General features: G+C 40.5%; 1 protein-coding gene across 1 annotated transcript in view; it reads left to right on the top strand.

The window, feature by feature from the left end:
- The window catches only part of BCL2L10 (BCL2 like 10), a 31,584-nt gene extending 5,231 nt beyond the window's left edge, over positions 1–26,353 (top strand). Inside the window, exon 2 of the mRNA XM_078684838.1 lies at positions 24,694–26,353. Coding sequence (XP_078540964.1) covers positions 24,694–24,825 — 132 coding nt within the window. The 3' untranslated portion in view covers positions 24,826–26,353. The remainder of the gene's footprint in view (positions 1–24,693) is intronic.
- Positions 26,354–26,797: the final 444 nt, after the last annotated feature.

Genomic DNA, 26,797 nt, shown 5'->3' with positions numbered 1-26,797 from the left:
AAAGGTCATCTCTCCAGCCCCACCCTCTTCAACCCGTACTTGATACCTCTGGCCAGCATCATCAGATCCTACTGACTCAACGTCATATCCTACGCTGACAACGCACAGCTCATCCTCTCTTTTTCCGAAGACTCCAACACCAGAACCAACTTCCACAACTGCATGACCAGCATCGCCAATTGGATGACGGACAGCTGCCTGAAGCTTAACACAGACAAGACAGGAGTTCTGATCTTTGGCATCTAACTCACCCTTGGGATGCCTCCTGGTAGCCCGTGGAACTCGGACCAACACCAACCCTGTCTGAACTCCATACATCATCCTGTACAACAAACTGTGACGTCCTAGATCAACTCCGCCTCATCATCCTGCTTCTTCATACTACACATGCTGCACAGGATCTTCAAACGGTTACCAAGAGCTCAGGACGCCCTTATCTCCAACCGACTAGACTGCAACAATGCTCTCTTCTTAGGGATCGCAACCCACCTCCACCAAAGGCTACAGACCATACAGATTGCCGCAGTCACTCGTCCTGGACCTCTTACGACAAACCCACATCTCATCTCATATCTCCACTGACTCCCTTTTCAGAAAAAATTCCAGTTAAAAAAAACTCACCCATGCATACAAGCTCCTACACTACTGCGGACCAGTCTGTGAACCTCAGCCTGAAGTTTCACCAGCCCATCATCCGCCTCTGCTTTCTTCTTGCTTGCCCACACCCCCTGCATCTGACGCAGCAAGAACGGAGGATGCTCAATCTACCTAGCAGTGAAGACTTGGAAAGAAATTCACAGAAATTCACAGAAATGCACAATCTCAAACATCTTGATTTCTAGAGGAAGACATTCTTGTGCGGAATACCTTGTTAAGTGTTGTAGCGTGATTTCTCCCCTTCTTTCTTTGTGCCAATATTCTCCCTTCTGTTCAGCTTGGATTACTAGAATGTATAATGATGTCATGGAATGTTTAAGTGCTAGGTCTTGGTGTGAGTGTCAGTTGAAGATTGCAAGCTGAACCGCAGGGAGGCTGCTCCTGGTGGGGTTACTCTACCATCTTACTATCCTCTATATTACAATCTTGCTACATCTATAACAAACATAATAAAGGAACTACTTGGAACTTACAACTTGTCTGCATATGGATTGTCTCAACATTTTGGCGACTAGGATGGGATGAGAACCCACACGTGCAAAGCACAATTGATTAGCAAAAAGAAGACTAATACAAATTACGATAGTAACCAGAAACAAATCGAATATTGTAGAGATGTGTAATGAATGAAACCACGCCGGTGAGCGAATCCTCACCCAAATTGAACTGTTGTGTACACAGAATAGCCTGGTGCACCCCAACTGTAACGTTTAAGCTAAAACAACGGAAAACGAAGTCTAAGAATTAACAGATAAAAACCATCACTATTCAATTTGTTAACAGATAATACAAACAGGACAGATATGCAGTGTGTATCCATAACCTGGTATCATATGTATCCAAGCTGTCTTGTAGCCTCAACAAATCGCTTAACTCTATCCATCAAAATGGCTTAATAAGACCGATGACCTCGGTGAGCAGGGGACAACCGCAGTTGGGTGCTGGAAAAACAAATGATTGTACTTTTATCCACAAGCGTATAGTAGTCTCTACAAAACCCAAAATCAGAGTCCTGTTATCTGAGATCGTAGTAAGTGATGCTACTGGAGCCGACTTTATAGTGTGACTTAAAAGATGCAACAATCTCAACATGGCGCCACGTTGTCCACACCGCACAGAGTGGCTTACGGCATCAGTCCCCCAAAACGCGTGAAGAGATCGGAGTAGCAAAGGCAAAATCAGCGTCACAGAGAAGACAGACCGTTCAGCTGACGCAGGGCACACCATTGAAAGGACGGCATAGGAACAAGAAATCGCACTTGGGTCGCGTGTGCAAATTTTCTTCTTTAATTTTTCTATTTCTTGTTCCTTTCTTCAGTACATTTCTTTTGTTGATGTAAAGAAAGAGGGTACGTTTTAGCGTGATTCCTCCCCTTCTTTCTTTGCACAAATACTCTCCTTCCTGTTCAGCCTGAATGACCGTAGAACGCAGGATGATGTCGCTGAATGTTGGTGTATGGTCATGGTTAGAGTGTCAGTTGAAGATGAGAGGCTATGTAGCAGGGAGGCTGCTCCTGGTGGGGCTACTACTGATTACCATTTTATATACTACTTAACTTCTTTCTACTTACCTACATCTTGGAACCTACTACTCTGCCTATATTGGGACTTCTTTACTTACTACATTTAGCAGAGCTTAACTTCAGCCGGGGGGTTACCTGTGGGATTCCCCGGCACTCATTTCTGGAAGTCGGCATTTATTTTTCCTCATTAGACATTTGCTGAGTGCAGGCGAGGTAAATCACACGAGGGGCTAAGAAGTAAGAGAAAGACAGAGAAACCAACACAAAGGAAGAAAGCCAGAACATGCAAGAGTGAGACAATGGAGGCAGGGAGTGGATGTTGGTGGATTAAAGAGGTGTGATGACGAGATTGATTCAAACCTACTGCCTTGGTGTTCGACGCCTGGATAGTTAATAACGGAGGCTGTGAGCTTCTGAACCAGCACTCATTCTTATGCAATTTCAGCCCTGCTGGTGGGGCAGCCAATATGTCGTCCTTTTCTTAGGCAAACTTTTTTGTATTCTCTGCTCACGTCTTTTAAACCCTTCTGCCATGGTGAAGATTTACAAATAGTTCGTATTCCGTTGTTTATATAGATAACTGATTAAGTTGTAAGGTACAGATAAGTATGTGTCTAGATTACATACCCATTAGAAGCCTGTTGGATTCCTTCTCATCCCCCTCGGCACACATTCATACATATACATCTCCCTTCTTAAAGTTTGAAAAGCTTTATTATGTTGAAGAAAACAATGTAAAACATCAGTACAACAGCACAAATAAAGAGCAATAGGAGTCAAAATAATTGTGGAGAATAGTGTGCCAATAATCAAGAAAGGCCCCAAAAGGGGAGAACGTTATATAAAGAGAAAATGCTTTTATAACTTTTCATTTTGTGGGGAAGGAAGAGAGAAAGAAAGAGGGAAGAAAGGGGGAAAAGGGGGATGGAAGGGGAACAGCAATAGAAAAATATATGGTAAGAGAAATAAAGAGGTATGAAATACAGAGAAGTTCACAGTGATAATAATAACCGTAATACTAAATATAACAATAACATGTGATCAAGAGGCACTTTTAGATAAAAAGTCTGTTAAAGGGGACCAAAGTAAATCAAGTCTGTTAAAGGGGACCAAAGTAAATCACGTTTTATCAACAATGGAATAGAAGAAGCACATGCACGATCTAGTCTATGATGATGGCAGAGCAAATTCCACCAAGCGTTGTAAACCACGTTTGTAGTGTCTTTCCAATTAGTTGTTATAATTTGAAAAGCGATAGCAATGCAAAGATCAATAAATTTACGAGTATGGAGTGGGACATCCCAAACTGGGGCCAAACCACCCAGGAATACAGAAGAAATAACAAAGGGAACATTAGTAGATAAAATCTTATTAAGAGTAGACCAAATGTGGGACCACATAAGTTGGACCTTAGGACAAAGAAAAAACATGTGGATAAAGTCACCAGGAGTACATGAACAGGACCAACACTTCTTAGTGTCTAACAATTTAAATTTAAACAAATCACAAGGAGTGTAAAATAATCTATTATAAAAAAAATAAAGGGTTTGTGTGGTACTAGCGGAACGAGAGGTGGAATGAAGTTTGGACCAAATAGAATCCCAGGTAAGTGAGGGGAAAGTGTGATTGAGGTCCAATTCCCAGGTAAGTTCAAGATTAGTTTTAGGCCTGTCAGTAAGTGAGGGAGAAAGTAATTTATAAATAGCAGAGGCCTTAAGGGGAACCTGAAAGTTAGGTGGGGAGGTGAAGAGGATGAAGGAGTATTGTGTAGGATAATAGTGGATAGTTTGGGCAGAAGTTCATGAAAGTGTGTGCAGTATTTGTTAGAGATACCGAAGGAATCACGAAGTGTTGGAAAGGGTAATAAGGAATTATCAGAAATAAGATGTTGGTAAGTGAGAATTCCTTTGTCAATCCATTCCTTCCAAAAGAGCGCACGTTTGCGTAATTTAAGAGATTTATTATACCATAGTGGGGTATTCATATGAAGAGTAGATGGTACAGAGAATGATCGAAAAAGGGCAAGGGTTAAAGCTTTGGAGTGTTTAAAAATAGGAGAAAGTAGCTTGGGAGGTGGTTGAGTGAGATTGGAGGCAATAAGGAAGGAGAAGGGGTGAAGTTGAGCCAATTCCAAAGAGCTCCAAGCCGTAGCAGGAGGAGACGAGGATTCAAGAAGAAGAGGCCAAATTTGCTTGAGAGTAAAAGCAGAATGAAAGCGTGAGATATTGGGGAAATTAACACCACCAAGATGTTTAGGTTGTTGAAGACGGAGGAGAGAGACTCTAGCCTTACGCTTATTCCACAGGAATTTGGAAAAAAGACTATTGATAGACTTAAAAAAGAAATGGGGGAGAGAGATAGGAAGCATGGAGAGACAGAAGTTCACAATAGGAAGGAGCATCATTTTAATAGTGGAGAGACGGCCCCACCAGGAAAGAAAAAGAGGGGACCAACGTTCTATAAGAGAAGAGAGCTTTTTAAGGATATCGGAGTGATTAATTTTGATAGTTTCTCTAATAGTGTTAGCATATAAAACGCCAAGACATTTGATAGAGCCAGAGTTCCATTGGAAACCAGAACCCTGAAACATGTGAGGAAGACAAAATTTATTGAGGGGAAGGACTTCAGTTTTATCAATATTTAGTTTATATCCAGAAACAGAGGAATAATCATGTAACAAAGAAAAGAAAGCGGGAAGGGAAACAACAGGGTTAGAAATGTAAAGCAAAATATCGTCTGCATAAGCAGTAAACTTAATCTCAACATCTTTATAAAGAAAGCCAGAATAGGAAGGGGATTGTCGAATTTTCTCAAGGAAAGGTTCGAGTGCCAGAATAAAGAGAAGGGGGGAAAGTGGACAGCCTTGTCTGGTTCCTCTATGAAGAGGAAAATAATCAGATTGCATACCATTAATCCATATAGAAGTGGAAGGAGCAGAATAAAGCAACTGAACAAATTTAAGAAAAGTGGGACTGAAACCGTGCCAGCGAAGGGCGCCAAACATAAAATCCCAGTTGACACGGTCGAATGCCTTCTCGGCGTCTAGAGTAATGGCAGCCAAGGGACTGTCCATTTTAGCAGAAAGATGAATGATATTAAGAAGGGTTCTAGAATTGTCTGTAATGGATCTTCCCTTAACAAAGCCGGATTGATGAATGTTAACCAAATCGGGGACAATGAAACCAATCCGTAAAGCCAGAATTTTCGCATACAATTTACAATCAGTATTAATGAGGGAAATGGGTCGGTAATTTTTACATAGGGAAGGGTCCTTATCTTTCTTGGGGAGAAGGACTAGCATAGCCTGCGAAAAAGAACCTTTAGATTCACCAGAGGAGAGAAAATGGTTAATTAACTGAAGAAAATGAGGAATCAAGATAGATTTAAATTGAAGAAAGAAACGAACAGTAAAGCCATCAGGGCCTGGTGTCTTATCTTTGGGAAGAAGAGAGAGAGCAGCAAGAATTTCCTTTTCCGAAATCGGGGCATCAAGAGAAGAGAAATCCAACAGAGGATTAGGAGATTTAGGGACAGAATTAAAGAAAGAGTCTAATTGCTCTACAGAGGGGGAAGACTCAGGAGTATAAAGAGAAGAGTAAAATTGAACAAAGCAATCCAGAATTTTGGCGTCAGAAGACTGGAGCGAGCCATGTGAATCCTTAATCGAGACTATTTTCGATTTCTGTTTTTTAATTTTGAGATAATTTGCCAGAGCCCTACCAGCTTTATTACGACCACCATATATCTTCGCATTAAATTGAAGAAGCTGATTGGAGGCCGATTCCCAGGAATGTTTATTAAATTGCAGTTTAGCGGAAATGAGAGAGGACAGAGAGTCAGGAGAGTTGGAAGTATAATAAAGATGTTCTAGTTCTTTAATGCGTTTTAGATAGGAGGAAGCTTGGGATAGCGTTTTCTTTTTTTTACGTGAAACAAAGTCAATAATACAACCCCGAGCAGTGGCCTTGAAAGCATCCCAAAGATAATGAAAGTTAGAGGTGGAATGTAAGTTAGTAGTGAAAAAGTCATCCATGAAATGAGTGAAGTGTTCAATGAAAGTGGGATCAAGTAAAAGGGAGTTGTTAAAGCGCCATCTGCGGGCCTGAGGCGTGGGAGAGGGGTAATCCATATCTAAAATAACTGGGGCATGATCTGAGATGAGGATAGAGCCTAATTCTGAGTTGGTCATAAATTGGAAAGCATGGTGGGAGAGAAAAATATAATCAATACGGGAGAGGGAATTATGCACAGGAGAAAAAAAGGAAAAGTCCAGAGAGTCAGGGTGGGACAACCTCCATGAATCTATAAGGCCTCTGGAGGAGATGGCTTTGTGAAAGGACTTTTGCATTTTGTTGGGAATGTAGCGAGCTTGTGATTTGCGGTCCAAAAAAGGGTCCATCAATTGATTACAATCTCCCCCAACAATCAAATCCTCATTAGCATTAGAAGAGAGAAGGGAGGAGAAATCATTCCAAAAGGAAGAATCAATGCCATTCGGACCATAGACATTACAGAGAGAGAGATGAACATCATTAACAATGCAATCAAGGAGCAGCCACCTGCCATTAGTGTCAATAGTTTCATTTAAAATTTGAACAGACAACGCTTTATGAAATAAAATAACACCATTTTTGTGATTAATAGCAGGAGAGCAAAAAACATCCCCAACCCATTGTCTACGTAACATCGATAACTCTTGAGTAGAAAGATGTGTTTCTTGTAAAAAGGCAATTTGACATTTTAAACGAGCAAGATGAGATAAGACACGTTGTTTCTTGATAGGGTTACGAAGACCCTTAACATTCCAGGAAATGAGTCGGAAACTTTTCATATGAGGAGATTAAAGGAAAGTAAAAAGAGAGTAATACAGGTAAAAAGAGAGAATACATAGAGAAAATGGCAAGGAGAGATGGAAACGATGAAGTAAAAAGAAGAACGATGGAAATAGTAGAGGAGCCCAAGTAGAGAGAGTAAAAGGAAAAAGGCAGCAAGGCCATCATAGGAAGGTGAGATGAGAAGAAGTGAAGAGATAAAAATGGAGGAGAAAGGGAAGGAATGACTAACATCACAGTGCCAAAAGAAAGGAGGAAAGGAGCAAAGTAAGATGGATAAAGTTGAAAAAGCCGAACAGGGTAAAAAAAGGGAAGGAGAAAAAAGTGAAGCAAGAAGGAGGAGAGAGGGAGCCAAAAGCAACCCAAAAGAAGACAGCGTAAAGAAGGACGGCAAAAAGAACCAAGGTGGTTCTAGCCATACAGAACATGTAACAGAGAAAAACAATGAGGTGAGAGCGGGAGCAGCAATAAAAGACGACCGAAAAGAAGGGAAGAAGTCGAATACACAGTCCAAGGAATGAAAGAGAAAGAACCAAAGGAGAGAGGAAAAAAATGCACGGAGAACCTGGGACTGAGAACGACATAAGAACAAATGAAGGAGACTTACCAAACAGATATGCAGGAAAAAACAGCATACTGGGATGACTGAGACGTACGATAAAACAAAACAATGCAGAGGAGGACTTTCGAAACATCAGGAAACGCACCTAAGAAATAAAGGAGAACAAAAAAAGTGAGGTGATGTGAGGAGAAACAACAAGCCATAACAGACAATAAAAGAAACACAGAAAGGAAACAATAAAAGAGAAAAAAAAAAAAATTAGGAGCTGCTTTGTTCCATGGAGTCCTCTCTGTGGGAGTGGATGAATTTGCGGAGGTCAGCCGGGTCTTCGAAACTGTAGGACCGTTCCTTGTATGTAACTTTGAAAAAACAAGGATGAATCAAGCCATATCTGGCGTTCATGGATCGAAGTGTAGGTCGCAGATCCAGGAATTCCTTACGACGCGCCGCTGTCTGTTTGGAGACATCCTGAGAGAAAAAAAGTTTATGGCCAGACCATATCAGTTGCTTGTGGTGTTTAGCTGAGTGAAGTATAGTCATAAGGTCGGAGTAGAGGAGAAAATAGGCGATGATACCACGAGGTTTCGATGAAGTGGAAGATTGTTTGGGACCCAGACGGTGAGCTCGTTGAATATTGGCATCCACATGTTTCGGCAGGCCGAGTATCGGTAAAACTTGTTGTTTCAGGAATAAAATGATGTCCGACCCTTCAGAATTTTCCGGAACACCATAAATACGAAGGTTGTTGCGTCTATTACGATTTTCCAAATCCTCAGACGTCTTCTTGAGGACTTGGATCTCTTTGGTGAGGGTATCCACCTTGGCAACAACATCTTGTGCGTCACTGATTTTCTGTTCAACTTCGGTGACCCGTTTATCAAGGTTGGACCACTTATCGTCCAGCCTTTGCAATGTAGCAGTGGTGTCCGCTATAAAAGGGCGGATTAATTTGAGTTCCTCCATTAAATCCTCAAGGGTAACAGGAAGAGGAGATTTGGAGGGAGATGGTGGGTCCTTCTTGAGGCGTTTGCCCACAGGAACAGCGTCTTTGCGTGTAGCGGTAGCCACATTAGAGGCCTTAGAGGCGTATCCGTGCTCCATGATGAAAAGGCCTGAGAGAGGAACAGCTTGAGTTAAAGAAGGAGCGACGGAATATGGTAAAAGGCTGCAAAGTCTTCTGCAGAAAATAACTGAGACAGTGAAAAATGGAGACCACCGTCAAGGAGAGTCAAACTGGATATCAACAGAGCGCAAAAATGAAGAAATTATGCGTGCGGAGGAAGCAGAAAAGCAACTGCGCACAGACAAGTCAAAAGTTGAGGAGAGAAAAAACTGAAGCGGAGGTCCAGCAAGCCGAGGATAAGCAAAAAGGACTCAAAATGACATATTAGATGTCAAATAATCATGGAAGCACTGCAAAATTGAAGAAGCAAAGCCAGGAGACAAGAAGCATCAGCAGGTAGAAAAATAGAATAATTGGAGAAAAAAATCACCAAAAAACGATGAAAAAACAAAAACAAAATGGCGGCCGTTTCCGAGGAGAAAACATTTGTATAAATTCTGGCCTCAAAAAACGAAGTAGGCGTACAGAAACATACCCAGTTATGGAGGGGCAGTTCCGACGCTCAAATCAGCCGTTTTCGGCAAGAAATGCAGCCCAGAAGCGGTCTCTTCGTATATAAAGCGCCGCCGAAATCGCGGAGCTCAGGGGGGAGCGGCCATCTTGTTTGCCGCGTCGCGCGCCCTCTCCTACATCTCCCTTCTTTACACTACCACAGAAATGGACACATGTAGGAGGCTTATTAACCCAAAAGCGAGGACATTGCATTATATGCAATTTCAGTTGTTATTGACCAGACAGGGTATGGCAAAATGAGCATGTTATGGGCTTTACATTGTGAAAAATAAAATACAGCCATTTCTGTGTTGTATAGGTAGGCTCTGGTTAAAACGCCTTACCCGGCTGACAGCCAGGAGTGAACAAAATGTCACGATGAGAAGTAATCGAGGGGATTTATTTCTCGTATGTAAAGAATTATGTAGGATAATGCGGAAATAATATGAAGGATGTTTAGGTTCATTTCGGCCTTTTAATTGGCTGTATTAGTCTCTTGTGTGTATTGAGAACACACTTTACTGCTATGAAAGTCTTTTATTATAGAGCACGTTTTCTAAAAGTCGGTTTTCTCAATGTGTGGATGAAATTCTTATTTTAATTACCAAGTGGCAACATTTATCGGTAGTAATCTGCCAATCTAGCAAGACGTTTTAATCCGATGTCACGTGAATTACAACTCCAACCATCACCAACGTTTTTACAGTTGATGATTAAAAACACTACATTTGAAAATGTTTCAGATCAACTCTCATCCGTACAAATTAAAGCGCAATGAATATGTTCCTGAAGAACCGAGCGCAGAGCTTGTTTACATAGACCTCTAGCAAGCATTGTTCAAACATGAGCATCTGGAGCTGGGATGCTTCAGCCACCGATTATCTCGAATTGATCTAGAGGTCCAGCTGCTTGTTTCTTTGTTAAATATAAACTGACTTCAAGAAGGACCACACAAGCAAGGCTTATGTTATTTGAAAAACCTACCCCAGCTTTTATGTTTGGTACGCAGTCTGTAGTTACTGTTACTTGTGTGCAATGTTTCCTCTGAAGCAACTATACTCGCTATATATATAAACACTGCTTTTTATTTCATAGGGTGGTGCGTACATGCCACGTGATAAATGTGAAGAGTCTGCGTTTCACAAGTGACTCTCATACAGGAAAAGACTGGAAACCAAAAGGAGCCATATCAAAAATGTTCAGACAGGCCTACAATGTATTAGGCTTGATATTAAGGTTGGGGGCATAAGTAACAAGTATCTTAGGAAATCCTTCTTTGATGATAGCTAAAGACGCCTTTTAGACTGATGATGAACATCCTCCAAAACATAACGCTGTGCACTGAAAGCAGACTTAAAGGAGCCGTCACATGAAATGCACGTTTTTGGAAACATGGTCTGGCTACTGCATGAGATTCATAGATGAGGATCTAGGGCCAGATGCATTAAGCATTTTTCTCCTTGCAAATTGTCCGAATCGCAGAACCGGCCCGTTTGCGATCACAAAAATGCTTTTCTGATGCAGCAAACGGCAACGATTCTTGCGATTCTTAGGGGGTTGAAAATTGCTATCTACCTTCTCAATATTCATGAGGTAGGTCATCTGCGATTCCCCCTAGGAATCAGTAAAATTGTTCCACACACCTTTGTGCATTTCTGTTTTGCGATTTCCTAATTGTGAATCGAATTGGTTTATGCACCGGGCCCCATGTTTTTAAAATGCCCTCCCACCCCCCTGCCAAATGCCCTGTTTCTGAATTCATATCATTAGCGTCTCTGTGCTCCTGGCCATCAAAAGTGAGGTCCTAGTAGAATACTCAATGCTGGCATACTCATGGGGCCTTGAGTGCTTTGTATACCTTTGTGCCCAAGAACATCATCCTCTGCGTCCCTCATGGTTCATCCCTCAGCCCCACCCTATTCTCCCTACATGACACCTCTGGCCAACATAATCCGAACCCAGGGTCACAGCTTCTTATCCTATGCAGATAACACTCAGCTCATCCTCTCGTTCATGGCAGACACCTCCCCCACTAGAACCAACTACCACAATGGCATGACAAGTGTTTTCGACTGGATGAATACCCATTTCCTGAAGCTCACTGGGGACAAGATGGAAGTGCTGATTTTTGCGAAGAGCACATCCCTGTGGGAGGTATGTTACACCTACAACGCAACTTTTACGTAGCATTCCGTTACAACGCAGATTTTACAACGCGGGATCCATTACATCGGATGTCATTACAATGCATGGCATTACATCGCAGATGCTATTACAACGCATACTATTACATCGTAAGTATTGGTAAGTATTTAATTTTTTTTTATTTCATTTAATACTATTTAATTGATTTAATTATTATTAATTATAAAAAAAAATATTTATTTTAGTTTTTAAATATTATAAATTAAATATAGTGATTTTTTAAATAAGTATGAGTATAGGAGTATATGTTTTGGGGTACAGGGGTGCTTTTAGGTTTTAGGGCAGGGTTTGGGTTTTGGGGTACAGGGGTGTTAGGTTTTAGGGTAGGGTTTGGGTTTTGGGGTACAGGGGTGTTTTTAGGTTTTAGGGCAGGGTTTGGGTTTTGGGGTACAGGGGTGTTTTTAGGTTTTAGGGTAGGGTTTGGGTTTTGGGGTACAGGGGTGTTTTTAGGTTTTAGGGCAGGGTTTGGGTTTTGGGGTGCAGGGGTGTTTTTAGGTTTTAGGGCAGGGTTTGGCTTTAGGGATAATTAAATTATATTTACCATTTTAAAATTAATTGAAATATATTTAATAAATTAAATTAATTATTTTACATTAATTACATTTTTTAATTAAATTAATTAAATTAAATAAATTAATATTATTAATTTAATTTCATTATAAAAAATATGTACATTAAACTAATTACTTTTTTTAATTAAATTAATTACAATTTTTATTATATTTACATTTATTAAATAGATATTATTTTATTAAATTAATGACAATTTTTAAATGTCTCTTAATTAAATTATTTAAAAAAATTTAATTACAATAAACTAAATAACATTTTTAAAAAAAAGTCAACTTACCTATACTTACGATGTAATGCCATGCGTTGTAATAGCATCTGCGATGTAATGCCATGCATTGTAATGACATCCGTTGTAATGGATCCCGCGTTGTAAAATCTGCGTTGTAACGGAATGCGTTGTAATACAACGCGTTGTACTGACACCAATCCCTGTGGGAGGATACCTGGTGGCCCGCCGATCTCGGACCCATATCCTCATCGACAGACCATGCCCGCAACCTCCACATCATCCTGGACAGCAAACTCCTCATGAAACGCCAGATCAATGCTGTTTCATACCCTAATTCCACATCCGCCGTGTACTCCGAAAGATCTTCTAATGAATCCCCTGTCAGCACCAGCAAAAAAGCCACTCCTGCCCTTGTTACTAGTCTACGGAAACGCACTCTATGCTGGAATTGCCACCCAACTCCTGAAGAGACTGCAGACGGTACAGAACCCAGATGCCAGACTTCTTCTCAGTGTCCCCAAACGGATCCACATCACCCCCACCTTGTAGTGTAGTTCCAATAGTACCCTTTCATGCAGGACCTACGCTGTTTACGGATAATATATACTATGGGTTTGGTGGTAAACTGACTCTGTACACCCCCACCAAAAATGTCAGCCTATGTTTTCGCATTAGCTAGCTCTCAGTGCCACTAGAATCTCCTGTTATCAGAGAGATTAGTTTCTAGCAACCTCACAACATAATAACCTCAGACTCGTGGAAACCACATACTACTTTTAACCCAGTCACTCGTGCTTGCTTGTTTTGCTCTCAGAGAGATACACCGAAGAAACAGTCGAGCTTGTTTACAATAAGAATTTATTGTACCGTTGTTCTTCTCATGTAAAATAAGTGCGCTGCTACAACTGTAACACTGTCAGTCAGTGTGTCGGCCTTTAAGTCTCGGTTCCCTACAGCTTTCTGATAGCAAGAGGGGCTGTATTTATACAGTCTATGTGCGTATGTTTCCTATTGTTCAGTATTAGGATGACGTTGGGGATTAAACCTTGTGCTTCGATGGGAGAGGTGAAGTGTACCTCCTGTAGAGTGTACTCCGAAATTATTCATATGTGATAAGGATGACGTCTTAGCAATATCGATTGGGGGAAAAACACACCCTCGGCATGAAACTTGGTGAAAGGTGTAGTCCATGGAAGGTTACAGTCCTTGTAAGGCGTTATGTCCATACAAGGCAGTCTGTCCTTATTTGGAGTTATGTCCTTGTAAGGCTCATTCATATGAAATGACTGGGATATGATGTAGGGAAAGTGTACGATGTTCAGTGGACCTATATCTGGTACCAATATGAAATGTAACCTCTGGAACCTCCACTTGCTTCTCCACCAGAAGAGATTTAATTTCAAGATAAGTCTACAAGGCTCTCCTCGACCAGAGACTAGCATACATCAACCACCGCCTAAACTTCCACCAGACTCCTGCGCTCAGACTCTCTCGCACACACTCCCTGCATCCTCTGGAGCCACATGGAGGTCGTTCCTTCTCCTACCTTGTCGCCAAGGCCTAGAATTACGTTCCCCTTCACCTTCGAACATCACCATCTCTCACGGAATTCAGAAAGCTATTCGAGACCTGGATTTCTTTTTACTGAGCCCAGCGACACTTTAGCGCCTGGATACCCTCATGGGTGAGCAGCCGTACTCTTCAAATACAGACTGATTAATTGTGCCTGACTTTCTGGTAAAACCCATGTCCTGTCTTAAACCCATCCTGTGCACTTGGTTCATCGGTAATACGAAAATCAGTGTAAGGATCTTTTGCCAGAATTTGACCAAAGGCCAGCCTTGCCTCAGAATGTCTTTATTTGTTTCCTAGCCTTGTTCACATTCTCTTCTTTTCTCCATTCAGCTCCCGTTACTCCTCCAGATGATTGCATCCCTACTTCACCAACAGCCATAACATCCTACTCTTCCTTTGTGGCTCTGCTTCACAATCTGTGGGGCAGGAAGGAACGAAAGATAGCAATTTTTTGTTTGTTTTCATATACATAACAAAAAACAATCATATTTTAATTTGGAGCTCGGGCATTATGCACTGTAAATGTGAACACACCACCCAGCAATAAAATAACTAGTGGTTTGTGGTCCAGTTTGTTGCTCCTGAAAGTTCTTTCTTTCTGTTAGTGTACCTACATTGAATCTCATTCCAAGTTCTGAATTCAAATGCCTTTGTCCACTCCTGTACCCCAGAGTTCTGTGATAATAAAGCTTCAAGTTGGTAGGTGCTGGTATCCTGTGGTATCACACAGCATCCCTGCACAAAAATGCTTTCGGTGGAAGCTGAGGAAATTACTGCTTTCACACATTCAAATACTTTGTCAATCACTGCCCAATTCAAATTTCTAGCATTTTTGTAAAAGATTTCTTGATCACTGCATGACTTCTTCAGTGGCTAATATATGGAACTGGGAGACTCTTGACTGCTTCATCTGTGAGGTCTTTGGAATAATTTCTGTTTCCAAGATGGAATGACCTGAGGAATCGACTTCGGATAGGAATAATATTATTTATAAAATATAACACTCCATGTCTTTAAATAAATGCTACAGAGCTCTTAAAAACATTGAGAACATGGAGACCAGTTCAGATGGCATTGTCTTGTAGACAAATCAACCAAAAGGACAACACAACCACCATGTTCTACATAAACAGAGGGTGGAACACAATCGATGCCACGCACAACAATTGTGACATTGGGCAATTCTTCAGGAAATGAGCATTGTATCAATGCACTTACTGGTGGAAGACAATGTAGTAGCGGACAGTCTAAGCAGGCAAGCTTAATATTATCACAAATGGAAACTGAATTAGTCAGAATTTTTCAGAAAGGGGGAACTCCAGAGATGGTAATTTTGTGTTCTGCGGTATTGCAAAGAGAGCTACCAGTTCATAGGGAATGCACTGTGGATAGACTGGTCTGGGATATTTGCATTCGCTTTTCCCCAATACCATTACTTCACAAGGTGATCAGCAAATGCAGAACCAGCAGCATGAAGATGATACGAACTGTCCCACAATGGCTAAGACAAACCCGGTTCTCGGAAATAATAGCAACTTTGCGGCTGACTATTCGCAAATTGTCAAAAATTTGTTAACGATGCAAGAAAGAAGGGTGCTTCACCCAGAACCAGAGGCCTTAAGCCTGACAGCATAACTCCTGAGGACTTGGAGTTTGGACACCTAAAGTTACCGGAGAACACAATCGCAATCCTAAGAGAGGGAAGAAAGCCTACCACTAGGAAGTGTTCTAGGGCAAAATTGAAACAATACTCACCATGGTGTCTTAAGGAAGCTCTACTGAAAAACAACACAAAGGATAAAACGATGCTAAGGTACTTAATGCATTTACTGTATTGCAAGTTAACCTATGCTCACCTAGCAACAATAGTAGCATACACAAGGCGCCACATAGGAAGAAGTTTCTTCACTTCACCAGTGGTCAAGGGGTTGATAGTGGGAGCAAAAAGAATTCCACCTCACTCCCCCAAAAGGGTACCTGCACCCACTTGGAATTTAAATATGGTACTCTCTCAACTAATGAAGGCACCATTTGAACCATTACACAAGGATACGCCACAAATGCTCACGCTAAAATAACATCCTTTTTGGTAACGATAACATCACCACGCAGAGTGAGTTGCAGGCATTAATGTTACAGTAACCCTATTTTCAAATACGCAACGACCGAACTGTCATGAAAACTGATCCACATTTCATGCCAAAGGTGATCTTACGGTTCCATATAAATCAAACCATACAGATACCAAGTTTCTGCCTGAAACCAAAGGCACCTGCAGAAAGGACGTTACACACCCTCAACGCTAGAAGGGCAGTAATGTATTATATTGTAAGAACAAAGGAATACAGGAAAGCAAAACAACTCTTTATATCATTTGCAAACCGTTCTCAAAGGAGACCAGTAACCAAGAACACAATTGCAAGATGGATAGCACAAACAATACAATTGTGCCACAACGAAACAGGTGAGAAATTACAAAAGGCCCCTGGGGCACATTCAGCAGGGAAGGAAGGGGAAACTATTGCCTAGCAGACACACTACTTCAAGACAATTGCATGGCGGCAACATGGTCTTCAGTGCACATGTTCACAAAACACTTTGTGTGGACATTCAGATGAACAAAGAAGCCCAAGTAGAACAAAGGGTCTTACAACATCTATTCTCAAAGCAGCACTCCTCTTCGACCCAGTCGCCACTGTAGTAACAAACTGCTTCAAAATCGTGCACCACATGCTAATCCAGTAAAGATTCACGCTACAAATCCTATAGTTTCTTACCTGTCGGTGTAGTTTTGCAGCTTGAGGAATTTCCTGGATTCAGATGCGAACCCACCATCATCCACCAATGAAGATGGGGAAAAAGGTGGGAAGAGGGGGTAAAAAAAATAAAAAGTGGGGTTTTCAAGAGGAATCGCAGTGCCGTCAAAAGGAGGCATCAAACGGAGGTACGTTGATACCCACTAACAGAAAAAAAGTAGGACAAAATACAACAATTTCAGACCTAACCACTAGATATGTATTCATGCATAGCATGTGAATTCAGAAAATTATCCAAGCTGCAAAACTACACCGACCGGTAAGAAAATATACTTTTTCCGTCTCTCCCAGTCCCCCATTGCTTAGCTCTGCTCCTTGTTGATCATAGCTCAAGCTAACATTTAAGATCCTTGACTTTCAACTCCCCTAGTCTCTACCACTCAAGACACCCCATGAATCTCTAGGGCGTTAACCCTGGTGCACCTACAAAATCTGTGCATCATTAATCAAGAAAAAAAGCTTGCACAGAACAGAACTCCTAGATAATCATAAAACAAAAATGTTCAAAGCCCTGTTTAGTACACATGAACTATTACAGGAGTCTGCAACACAAGTAGAACCCTTTTCATAGCGGTCAGTAGTGCACCACTGTGCTTCGACAGTACCTCCCTGAGTCGACCAGTACAACATCATGATCCATTCCCCACTGCAAAAATACACGACCTGGCACCAAAAAAGTCTCCAAATGTACCACCATCCCGTACGCACCCAAGTAACCTACCCAACTGGACCATTTTCAATACTTTTAGATTCTACGTCTTTTGACTCCATTGCTACTCGCATACAAAGATTAAATACTCTAAATTTCCGTTGTGACATTCCTATCTGGAAAAGCAGTTGCACTCAACAAAGTCCACTCCTCCAAAGGACAAGGCCTCGTCCCCTGACTCACTCAAAAGAGAACATATATTCTCACCACTGAGATAAAGAAAGTTATAATCCTGGAGGGCTCGATTCGCAAACAAGGGGCTTGATGCTTCCTAATTGCTGAAAAATAGTTGCCATCTATTTTCATGACCAATTGAATAGTAACTGTCTTTGTACACAACAGTCATTCCAGATTAAGACATAAATACAGCACTGAGACAACCATCCGAGTCATGGACACACCCCATCACATCCGACAATGACGGTTCCTCTTTCCTTGGTCTTGTTGAATTTTTTTACCAACATATGGTACCATCAAGCCCCGGTTAACGTTATGTCACACATGGCAATAAGGACACCTTCTATATTGGCTTTATTCCTTATGTGAATGTTGTCAAGAAATCAGGAAAACATTTATGTATTGCAACCACTACTAGGTGACCTGAAGATTAGTTAAAGGATATATTCTTTTTGCCTCGATGTTCAACTTGTATGTTTTAGCATTTTTCCAAACCACTGTATTCAAATACCCGAATATTTTGCCATTCCTTTTGAAAGTAATGAGAGGGAGTTGAGTTTGGTGTACACAGCATATTACTGCTAGATATAATAGCCATCAGCCCTGCGTGACCTCCCAGGGACTCCCCGAGTCACGCCATTCCACCGCAAATTGTACAGCTCAGCCCTGCCTGCCCTTTGTACTGGCAGTTGATCTGTTCAGTCAAGACTGTGAAGGTTGAAGAGAAAGATAGTTGACTGAAGCGTGCTCACTGGAAAGCCATGTTAGCTGTCAATCTAAAAACACTGGACTACAGAGAAGACGTTTGTATATGATGTCTTTAATAAGAGCTCTAGACTGAGAGACCTGTTAGAACATCACCTTTTAAGTAAAGTGTAGAACTTCATTAAGGAGATTCCACTTCTACCGGACAAGCATTTACCAAAGCCGTGTTGGGACACGGCTGTTGTTTTTTTCAAGCTTGGCCTTGGGGTTCAAGGAAATGAACTAACCAGCTATTTTTTAAACCTTTTTTACAACTACTGCTGTTGCTGTTCAGTTTCTAATGATGATTTTTGACAAGATGCATAATGTTATTTCACCAATTTGCTTTGCCAGGCATCGGCGAGAGTATAGTGAATTCTGCGAGCATGTTAAGGGGCGAACCACAATTTGAAGGCCTTTGGCAAGAGAAAAGTGCTAGAGAAAGACAAGTGCAAATTGAGCCACTTTACATTTGTGCTGGACTTGATTGTAGCACTTTGAATTTGCACTGCTTTGGATGATCCAGTCAACCTTCGGTGGGAAGTGTACTTTCATTGCTCTACTCCAACGAGCAGAGTTCTTTATTGATGACACTTAAGAACATGATGTCCTTTTAAACTTCTTGTCAAACACCTTTATAATTTTCTGAGCTGATGCATGCATGCTCAGACTTCGTCCTGCTTGCTGCAATTTATTTGCAATAGCTGATCCCTACACATGCCGTGTCCATTGCCTGGAAAATAGCCATCTGGTGAGCTCCTGTTTGATTTTGAACTGGATCTGTCCCGAGGTCAATCCATAGTCTCGTCCCCTCTCCCCCACTAAATGCGAGAAAAATGCATGCCAATCATCACTTGAGAGATGTTCACTTTTACTTGTAATTCACCTAAAATGCAGCATAGCACTGTAGTTATCAGAAGTCTGTGAGAGATCCGCTGTGCCTGGCAGTACAGATTTGTTGTTAGACAGTGGAGCACACTTTCCTTGGAGGGAGTTCCTAATGCAATATTTGATCATCTAGACATCATACACAATGGCTCACATCTGAGAGCAGATGGGCACTGTTTCTAGTGCAACTGATACCTGGAGTCGCCAATGTACTAACAAGCATGCTGGCAAAAATTATTCCAATTCATTGTTTTTCTTAGACAGATGGGCAGTGTTGGGAGTTCCCTTTGATAAACTATCATGCTGAATAAATCAAACATTCACCCTTACTCGCAGTCAAGAGATCTGGGCTAAATCCATTGATCTTTTCCTCACCATGCCACCCCAGTTTAGACCCAGCCATATTCAAATCAGCCTTGACTCTGCTCCTTAAGGGAATAGTCCTGTAAAGGGAGGAACTGCCAAGCCAGGTAAATACCGAATCTTACCGATTCGGTAATACTTAACGAATATTTAGCTACATAGCATTTACCGATTCTAGAATACAGAATCGGTAAAATTCGGTATTCTAGAATTTGTAAATGTACTTTACCTACATCTGGCCCTTAATATTCAAGCCGTCGTCTGTGCCCTTTATATATTAAAAAAAATAAAAAGCATTTGTTAACCTGAATATAGCAAACTGGTTTAAAAAAAAAAAAAAGTTGCAAGAGAGCACTTAAGAAAATTGTGCTCGCAGACTAAATTAAACCTGTAGAGTAACAACATGCATGAGAGCCAGTACTAATGGGAGGGTACAAAAGGAGAACACGCGCTACTATGGCGGCACTACTAAGCCAATTCAGGAATCAAAAGCAACTATTTAGAAAGGACTGTAACTGGAGCCAATTGAAAAGATGGGTAGAAAATTGACAGAGCCTCAAGTCCTTACCTGAATACAGCATGTCTCGTAGAGACCGTGCAATCGCTGCCTAGGTGAGACATAACAACCTCATTAGTGCTGGCCATGTCATAGTGCTTGTTTAACCCGTTCGGTGCTTATGACTGTTCCCGGCTGTCATGAGTTACGGTGGGCGTGTGCTGATGACGGCCGGGAGCCGTCATGACCATGCCCGCGATCGGAATGTGCCGCACAGGCGCAGAATTCCAGCCACAGCCAGGGGGGTAAGTTAGTTTGTCTTTCTGCACCGCTCTACAGCATGGATACAAAACCTTGCTAAAGCCAAAAGCTTTTATAGGCATGACCTATTGCCTTTGGCCTAATATAAGATACATGCTATTATCAAATGCATTGGGATTCTGTGGCCACTCCTAATAAGGGCACAGGGGTCGTGATACTCCGATGTTGAGAATGGGAAAGAGCTTATGTACTTCGAGTAATAGGGTGACTGTGAAGGAAACACTTGTTTTCAAAATCTGGCTAAAAACAAAGTTGAAATGTGTTAGCAAAGAAAAGTTCCCTTTTACGTTCGCTAACCCAAGTTTGTTGTGCTGTCCACACTCCCCCATCATTAAAGAACATGGTCTCTGTTGTGCTTCCTATTACATTTAAAATAAAATGAGAAGTAGAGTCCTGCCTTCAGCCTTCTGGCACAGAAAGCTTTTATTGCACACAAGTAAGAAGTGTTACAAAATGAAACTTGGTGGATTGGTGGTAATATATAGAGAAACACTGTTGTTGACTTATTAGAAGTTTAAATAGCTTACTTTGTTTAAGTAAAACATTGCTTCTGTGCAGTGAGGGCCAGATAGGATATGGAGGGAGATGTAGCTTAAAGGTAAATGGTCCATTACACAGCTTACAGTCCATGACGTATACCTAGGCTTTCCTGTTTTCAGTTTCTATTTTTGGTAAATTCTGGTGGGGTTTTTTCAGTGTTTTCAATATCTTAAAAAACAGTTTCAGTGGTTACACATTTTCGCGCTGCTAACAACAGAAAAAGTGTTTTTCCGGTGTTTATGGAACATTTTGCTTTTATTATTGCTTGCTTTCTGCACTGAAAGAACATGGTACACAAACAGTGTATATGAGGTCCAAATACATTTTTGCAAATAAATCTTATTGTAGTACACCATACAATACTTCAGTGAGTCTTTGGGTCATGTGCGCTCGCTCTTTCCTTCCCATGTAAACTTTTGTGAAAAGGCCCTCTCAGCAATCATGGCCCCTTGGGATGAGAACCATCAGCTAAGGGACACAGTTGGGATGACTCTTTCTTTGATGCCACATAAAGCACAAAATGATACATTTTTGCGTTTTAGTTCCTGTGCATAAGAAAACAGTGCACCAGAATGGACTAAAAAGTCAATAGCATCCATCATTAACTCTGAAGATTGTAAAGATGCTTTCAGCATACCATCTAACAAATGGCAAGGATCTCCTACAGGGAATCACTTCAGCTCGGGTATCAATTTGACAGGTCATCACACAACTTTTTTATATGCATAGCTGAATCACTGCAAATACAAACAATATCACTCCAATCTTTGTTGAACTTGGAAATAACTTTTTTTGCAGAGCATTACAAGTGACACTGCGTTCCATGTTTTCCAAAAGTCTGGTGTCATGTTTTCACCACTATCCCAGATGCTTGGTGATATATATATATATATATATATATATATATATATTTGTCACTATACCTTGCATTGATTGTTTAAAGCCTGAGGTGTTGGCAATTCACCTACTATCAATACTGACCCACTAGAAACTATGGTCTGATGTATTAAGGGTTTTTACCCATTCTCTGTGGGTAAATGTGATGACACATATTAGGAAAGATTTTTATTAAATCAACCATTTTACCTATCTGCGAAAGAATCAAATGCAGCCAAAATATCAAATATGAGTTGGATATTTTCTGATTCTCTTCAGTTTATAAAATAATTAAACTACACCTAAAATATGAAACTAAACCCTGCATCTTTAGACCAAAGGCCACAAACTGGAAAAAGTAAAAGGAAGAAGAAAAAATATTTTAGTGGCATCCCTAAAGAACAAAACTCAAGCAGAATAATGTTAGCCAGTCTTTCTTACTGCTAGCTTTATAACAAAGTGTAATTGTATTGACCTTCAGGAAGAAAAAAATGACTTTCACTCTCTTGTTCCTTTCTTTGATTGGCATTTAGTTTGTCGTTGTGCAGGTGTTTTTTCAGTGTTTATATGTTTTCACCGGTGAGGGCTATTTTTCTTTCAGTGGGGTTTTATCAGTTATTATAGGTTTAAACCTAAAACCCCACAGCCTACGTATGCCCCTTTTAAGTCTTGCCCAAGTATCTGGCTTGCATATATCCGTTCCACCAGAAACTACAGCTGCTGTGGTGCCACTTGGGCTGTCCTCCCACACTAGCGGAAAAACCAGCATAGCAGTACACTGTTGATAGAAGCTGTCATCTGTGTGGCTCAAGTTTTGAAAATCTTTCTCACCTTGTATGTATTTGTCCTGAAATGGCAATGGCTATGATTCACCTTCATAAAACTGTATTAAAAAATACATGGATCTGCACATCAGCCGTCCTATCCTTGCTTACAGCCTGACAACCCTAGATTGAACTGCTGCTTTGCGAAATTCCTAAACAAACTTGAACAAAAGATATGTAAATTAGAAAATGCGGAAAAGGCCCAGTGACCACCAAGGGGGAAAAAAAACCCTATCCTAGTTTTCAGGCGGGGAACAGACATTTATATTACAACCCTTGGGCTATTCTGGCACCGTGCGACTTTATGATCTCCAACAAAGTTGTGTGCTTATGTTAATGCACCTTTTAACTCTTACACCTACACTTTAAAAAAACTCTTAATTTAATTTATCTGGGACCTCACCCAACTCATTTTTAACTCGCACCATTGGTGTATGTGCTTTACGTTTCTCTTCCTATGGGCTGTTTTAGAAACCATATTTCTTGTGGGTTTTAAAAAAAAATCATTTGTACGTTCTTTGCAAGAGTTTTTTTAACTGATACGAATAAAGTTTACTTGTATATCTTTTTATTCAGTGGCTTTCCTTCCTCCTCTTGTGTTTGTCCCTTCTCTAAAGCATAGTTTTTTAAGCATCTGTTGGATTGGATGACTTGTACCAGTTTCACTGCTCACGTTCAGGGAACTACTTTTTTTTATTTTTTATTTTATTTTTCCCCAATAGTCTTTGATGATTGCATGTTTTTTAATGGTCTCCCTTGCTTTTCTAAAAAAAAAATAAAAAAAATTTGAAAAAAAATTCCACTTTTAACCCCAAATTTAGGCGCCACCGTCAATCCCTCTTTGCTTCCCAACTGCTTCTCCATTGCTTCACAAACTTCCTTCTGCCCCACATGGCCCTTTCAATGCATGTTTTTTATTTTAAAAAGTTTTCAAGGGCTGGCAGCTGTCATTTTCTGCTGGGCCTCCCCACATTCCAAAAAGCCTTTTCTCAAAAGTACATTTTCCCCCTTTTTTTTTTTTTTTTTTTTTTTTTAAATGACTTCCAGTTACAACCACCGTTTTGGATGAGTGTATTGAAGGGAAAAAAATGGAGAATTGTGCATTCCATCAACAGGCATTTATGGTCACACATGGATGTTCCTATGTCAGCATGTATGTTCACCCATAGGTAATGAATCCACCAACATCTGCGGCTTCAGCGTGCCGTTTTTCTTCTCTCCTTTTTTATTTTATTTTTAAAAAAAATGTTTTTTTAAGATGCTGCAGACCATCAGGAAAACATGATACTTGTTAGAATTGCTTGAAATCTTGGAAGCCTACCAGTGCCTAATTTGTGAACAAATAAGTGCTGGAGCAGAATCAGGAGGCCACTGCAGCTTGCACCACCCATTGTACTGTCATTTGCAGCGCTGACAGGGGCAAACACAGCGACTAATCATTACACTCCCACAAGAGTGCCAATTCAAACTATTCCAGCCCCCCAAAGTTATAAGAATGGCTTGGGGGCAGGTATTAGTCATTTTGAAGGTGATTGAATTGACAAACCACTGTTGTTGTGCTTACCTTTGAATTAAATAAACCAAGCCACTCTGTGGCGTAGTATCATAAGGGCCAATGTTGACAATTAAGTGCTTGTGACAAGCACCGGAAACCACTGGCTCAAATTAAGCACTGGAGCCTACTAGCTGAATAAATTGAACCGTTGAATATGAAATGCAAATCCCTGGCGAGAGTTCTAACGTTCTAACAACTCTTCACGTTTTTCAAAGCCTTGGTGGTTCCACTCAGTGGCCTGCTTGTATCCATTTGTGATTTAGTTTGAAAAGTTCAGGCTGTTTCCTTTGGGAAGATGAGTGTACAATGTGGGTATTTTTTGGTGACAGTTTTTTAAATCCATGGCTACATATCTGGATTTCGTTCTTGTTGGATGAAGAAATACTGTAGAACCTAAAGATGCTTTTGAATCCAGAATGCAGGTGTCTCCAGCATGATTTGAAGTAGAATGTGTACTGTTTTCGTAGGTATTAAAAGGCGGACTCCTAATGAGTTTTGCAGTGTTAGTCTACATGCATGTCTCCTCCCTTGTGTCTTTCTACGTTTCTTTTAATAAAATGCCGAACTTAATTATTTTCGAATAATAATTGGAGGGTTTTCCTTTTTTTTTCAGGATGGATTCTGCCATTTTTTCAACAAAAGTAACACGCATCAGGAAAATCAGAACTGTACCACATACAACGCAATACTTGCAGCTGCTGGAGTTGGGCTGGCGGGGCTAGCCGTTCTTCTGTCTGTGAGATAATTCTTGTGTATGGTGGATGAGAAGAACTACGGACGCATACACGTTTCTTACGTTTAAAATTACCATTTGAAATTAATTCCGTTCATTGGGATAAATCCACACGGTTGACTATTTGAGAGGGCACCAACAAATCTTTTAAATAATGGATAAATATTTTGCATTTGAGCTGTTCAAACCAGAATAATTTCATTGACTGCGGTTAGACACGCAGAGGAGTTCAAGAACTACTTTGATCTTTCAAGAAGAATTTATTTCACCACCACGGCAGGTTTATGTTCCTCTCTTTTTTGATTGATGTGTTTTTATAGGCTATGCATTGGAAAACTATCGTTGTGGTTGGGTGTTAGCATTCCTGCGAGCACGAGGCACTTTTAAGAACCTGTGCAGATTAACTTGTGACATAAATTGAAACCTGGGGGAAAGCATTCTCTCCAATCCCGAGCAGTTAAGCTTTTCCCCATTGTTTAAATCACAAATTTTGCAAAAGGGACCATCCAGTGAAACGTTTCTCCATTATGAGCAATAACAAAAAGAAGAAAAATTGTAGAATGCTTCTATTGTTTACTGATATCTGTTAGGGGTTGAGACATTTCATGGTATCCTTCTCCGAATGGAAGGTTATGCATTCACCAAATCCATGGTCCACAATGGATTTTGAGATACCATGGAGTTGACCACTAAATTAAGCAGCAATTGGGTGCTTATTTTTCATCTTAGCTGGACATGCGTCAGTCTTTGAATCCCAGTAAGAGGACTTTGTCTGTCCTTTTCTGTTATGAACTAGGATACGCAAAGTACACTGCTGTAAATTTACCAGAATGGAAGGCGGGTGATCTTCGAAGTCTCGTCTTGGTGGATAGGCACAGGAAGAAGCTAAGTTAAGTGAAAGGGACCAAGTAAGCCTTGTCCTCGATCTACTAATGTGTGAGGTGAAGTACGTTATCAAATATTGATGCTCAACCACGTCTGGGAGTGCAGTATGACCCTTTTTTAAATTTCTTTAAACTGTGCACATTTACTCACTTGAACTTTATTGTTTACACAAAATCAATAAGATATTTGAATCATTCCTTATTTACCTAGCTATTGTTAACGGCAAATGTTTTGCAGCATATATCTGTTCATTCCAAACCAACATTCATAATTTTATGTGAATATTATTCATTTTGTTTCTTGGAGTTTGGGATATTTGGGAAAATATGAACCGTTTGCTTAAAAAACAAATGGGTGCAAGTTCTGGTGGCCCCGCTGGCACTTTTTTGTACCTAGCGTGAGACTAAATAAGCGCATTGTCTTCAGAGACTGTAAAAGTAAACAGAATTCTGGCCAATGCAAAGGATTTTAGTATTTGGAATCTTATGTAGGAAATCATATTTTAGGAAATCCAAAGTCAGCTGGAATTTCTTTGGAGATCCTTGTCAAAGCGACATTTTCATTACAAATTTAATATATTAGCCAAGCAATTGTTGTACAAAAACATTGTTTTGTATTTTTAATTTTAATAAAAAAACATTGTTCATTGATTGAACTTGTTTGTTTTTCTTCTATTCAGTGCTAAAGTCAGTTTGTGTTTAATGACATATTCGCCCACTGGTGAACAAATTGCTTTGGCATTTCATTACAAACTGCTTGTGTGTTTTGTCAACATTGATTCTGCTTTTTCCTCATAATGCTTTTTGCATTGTTTTCTGTCCATCCTAACTTGCTGTTGTCTTTGACTGTTCAATACTTGAGAACATGGCGCCTTTGTGTGCGTCCAGGCTGCCTTACAGTAAGTTGTGTGGCTATTAAAAATAGAACAAGATAAAAGAAGATCTAGTCGAGTGTGTTCTTCTTGGGCTTTTTGTTGTCTCCTGTGTTTATATTATCTCTTAATTCTAAAGTGATGCTTAAGAGTTATGCAAAAGAGCAACAGTACTAAACAAGCATTGGCATAGCCAATAGGTCTCACTTTTGGGACCTTATAAGTATT

This window comes from Lissotriton helveticus, chromosome 3_2, assembly GCF_964261635.1.
Source record: "Lissotriton helveticus chromosome 3_2, aLisHel1.1, whole genome shotgun sequence".
NCBI classification, from domain to species: Eukaryota; Metazoa; Chordata; class Amphibia; order Caudata; family Salamandridae; genus Lissotriton; species Lissotriton helveticus.
This window is presented reverse-complemented; position numbering and strand designations above follow the sequence as displayed.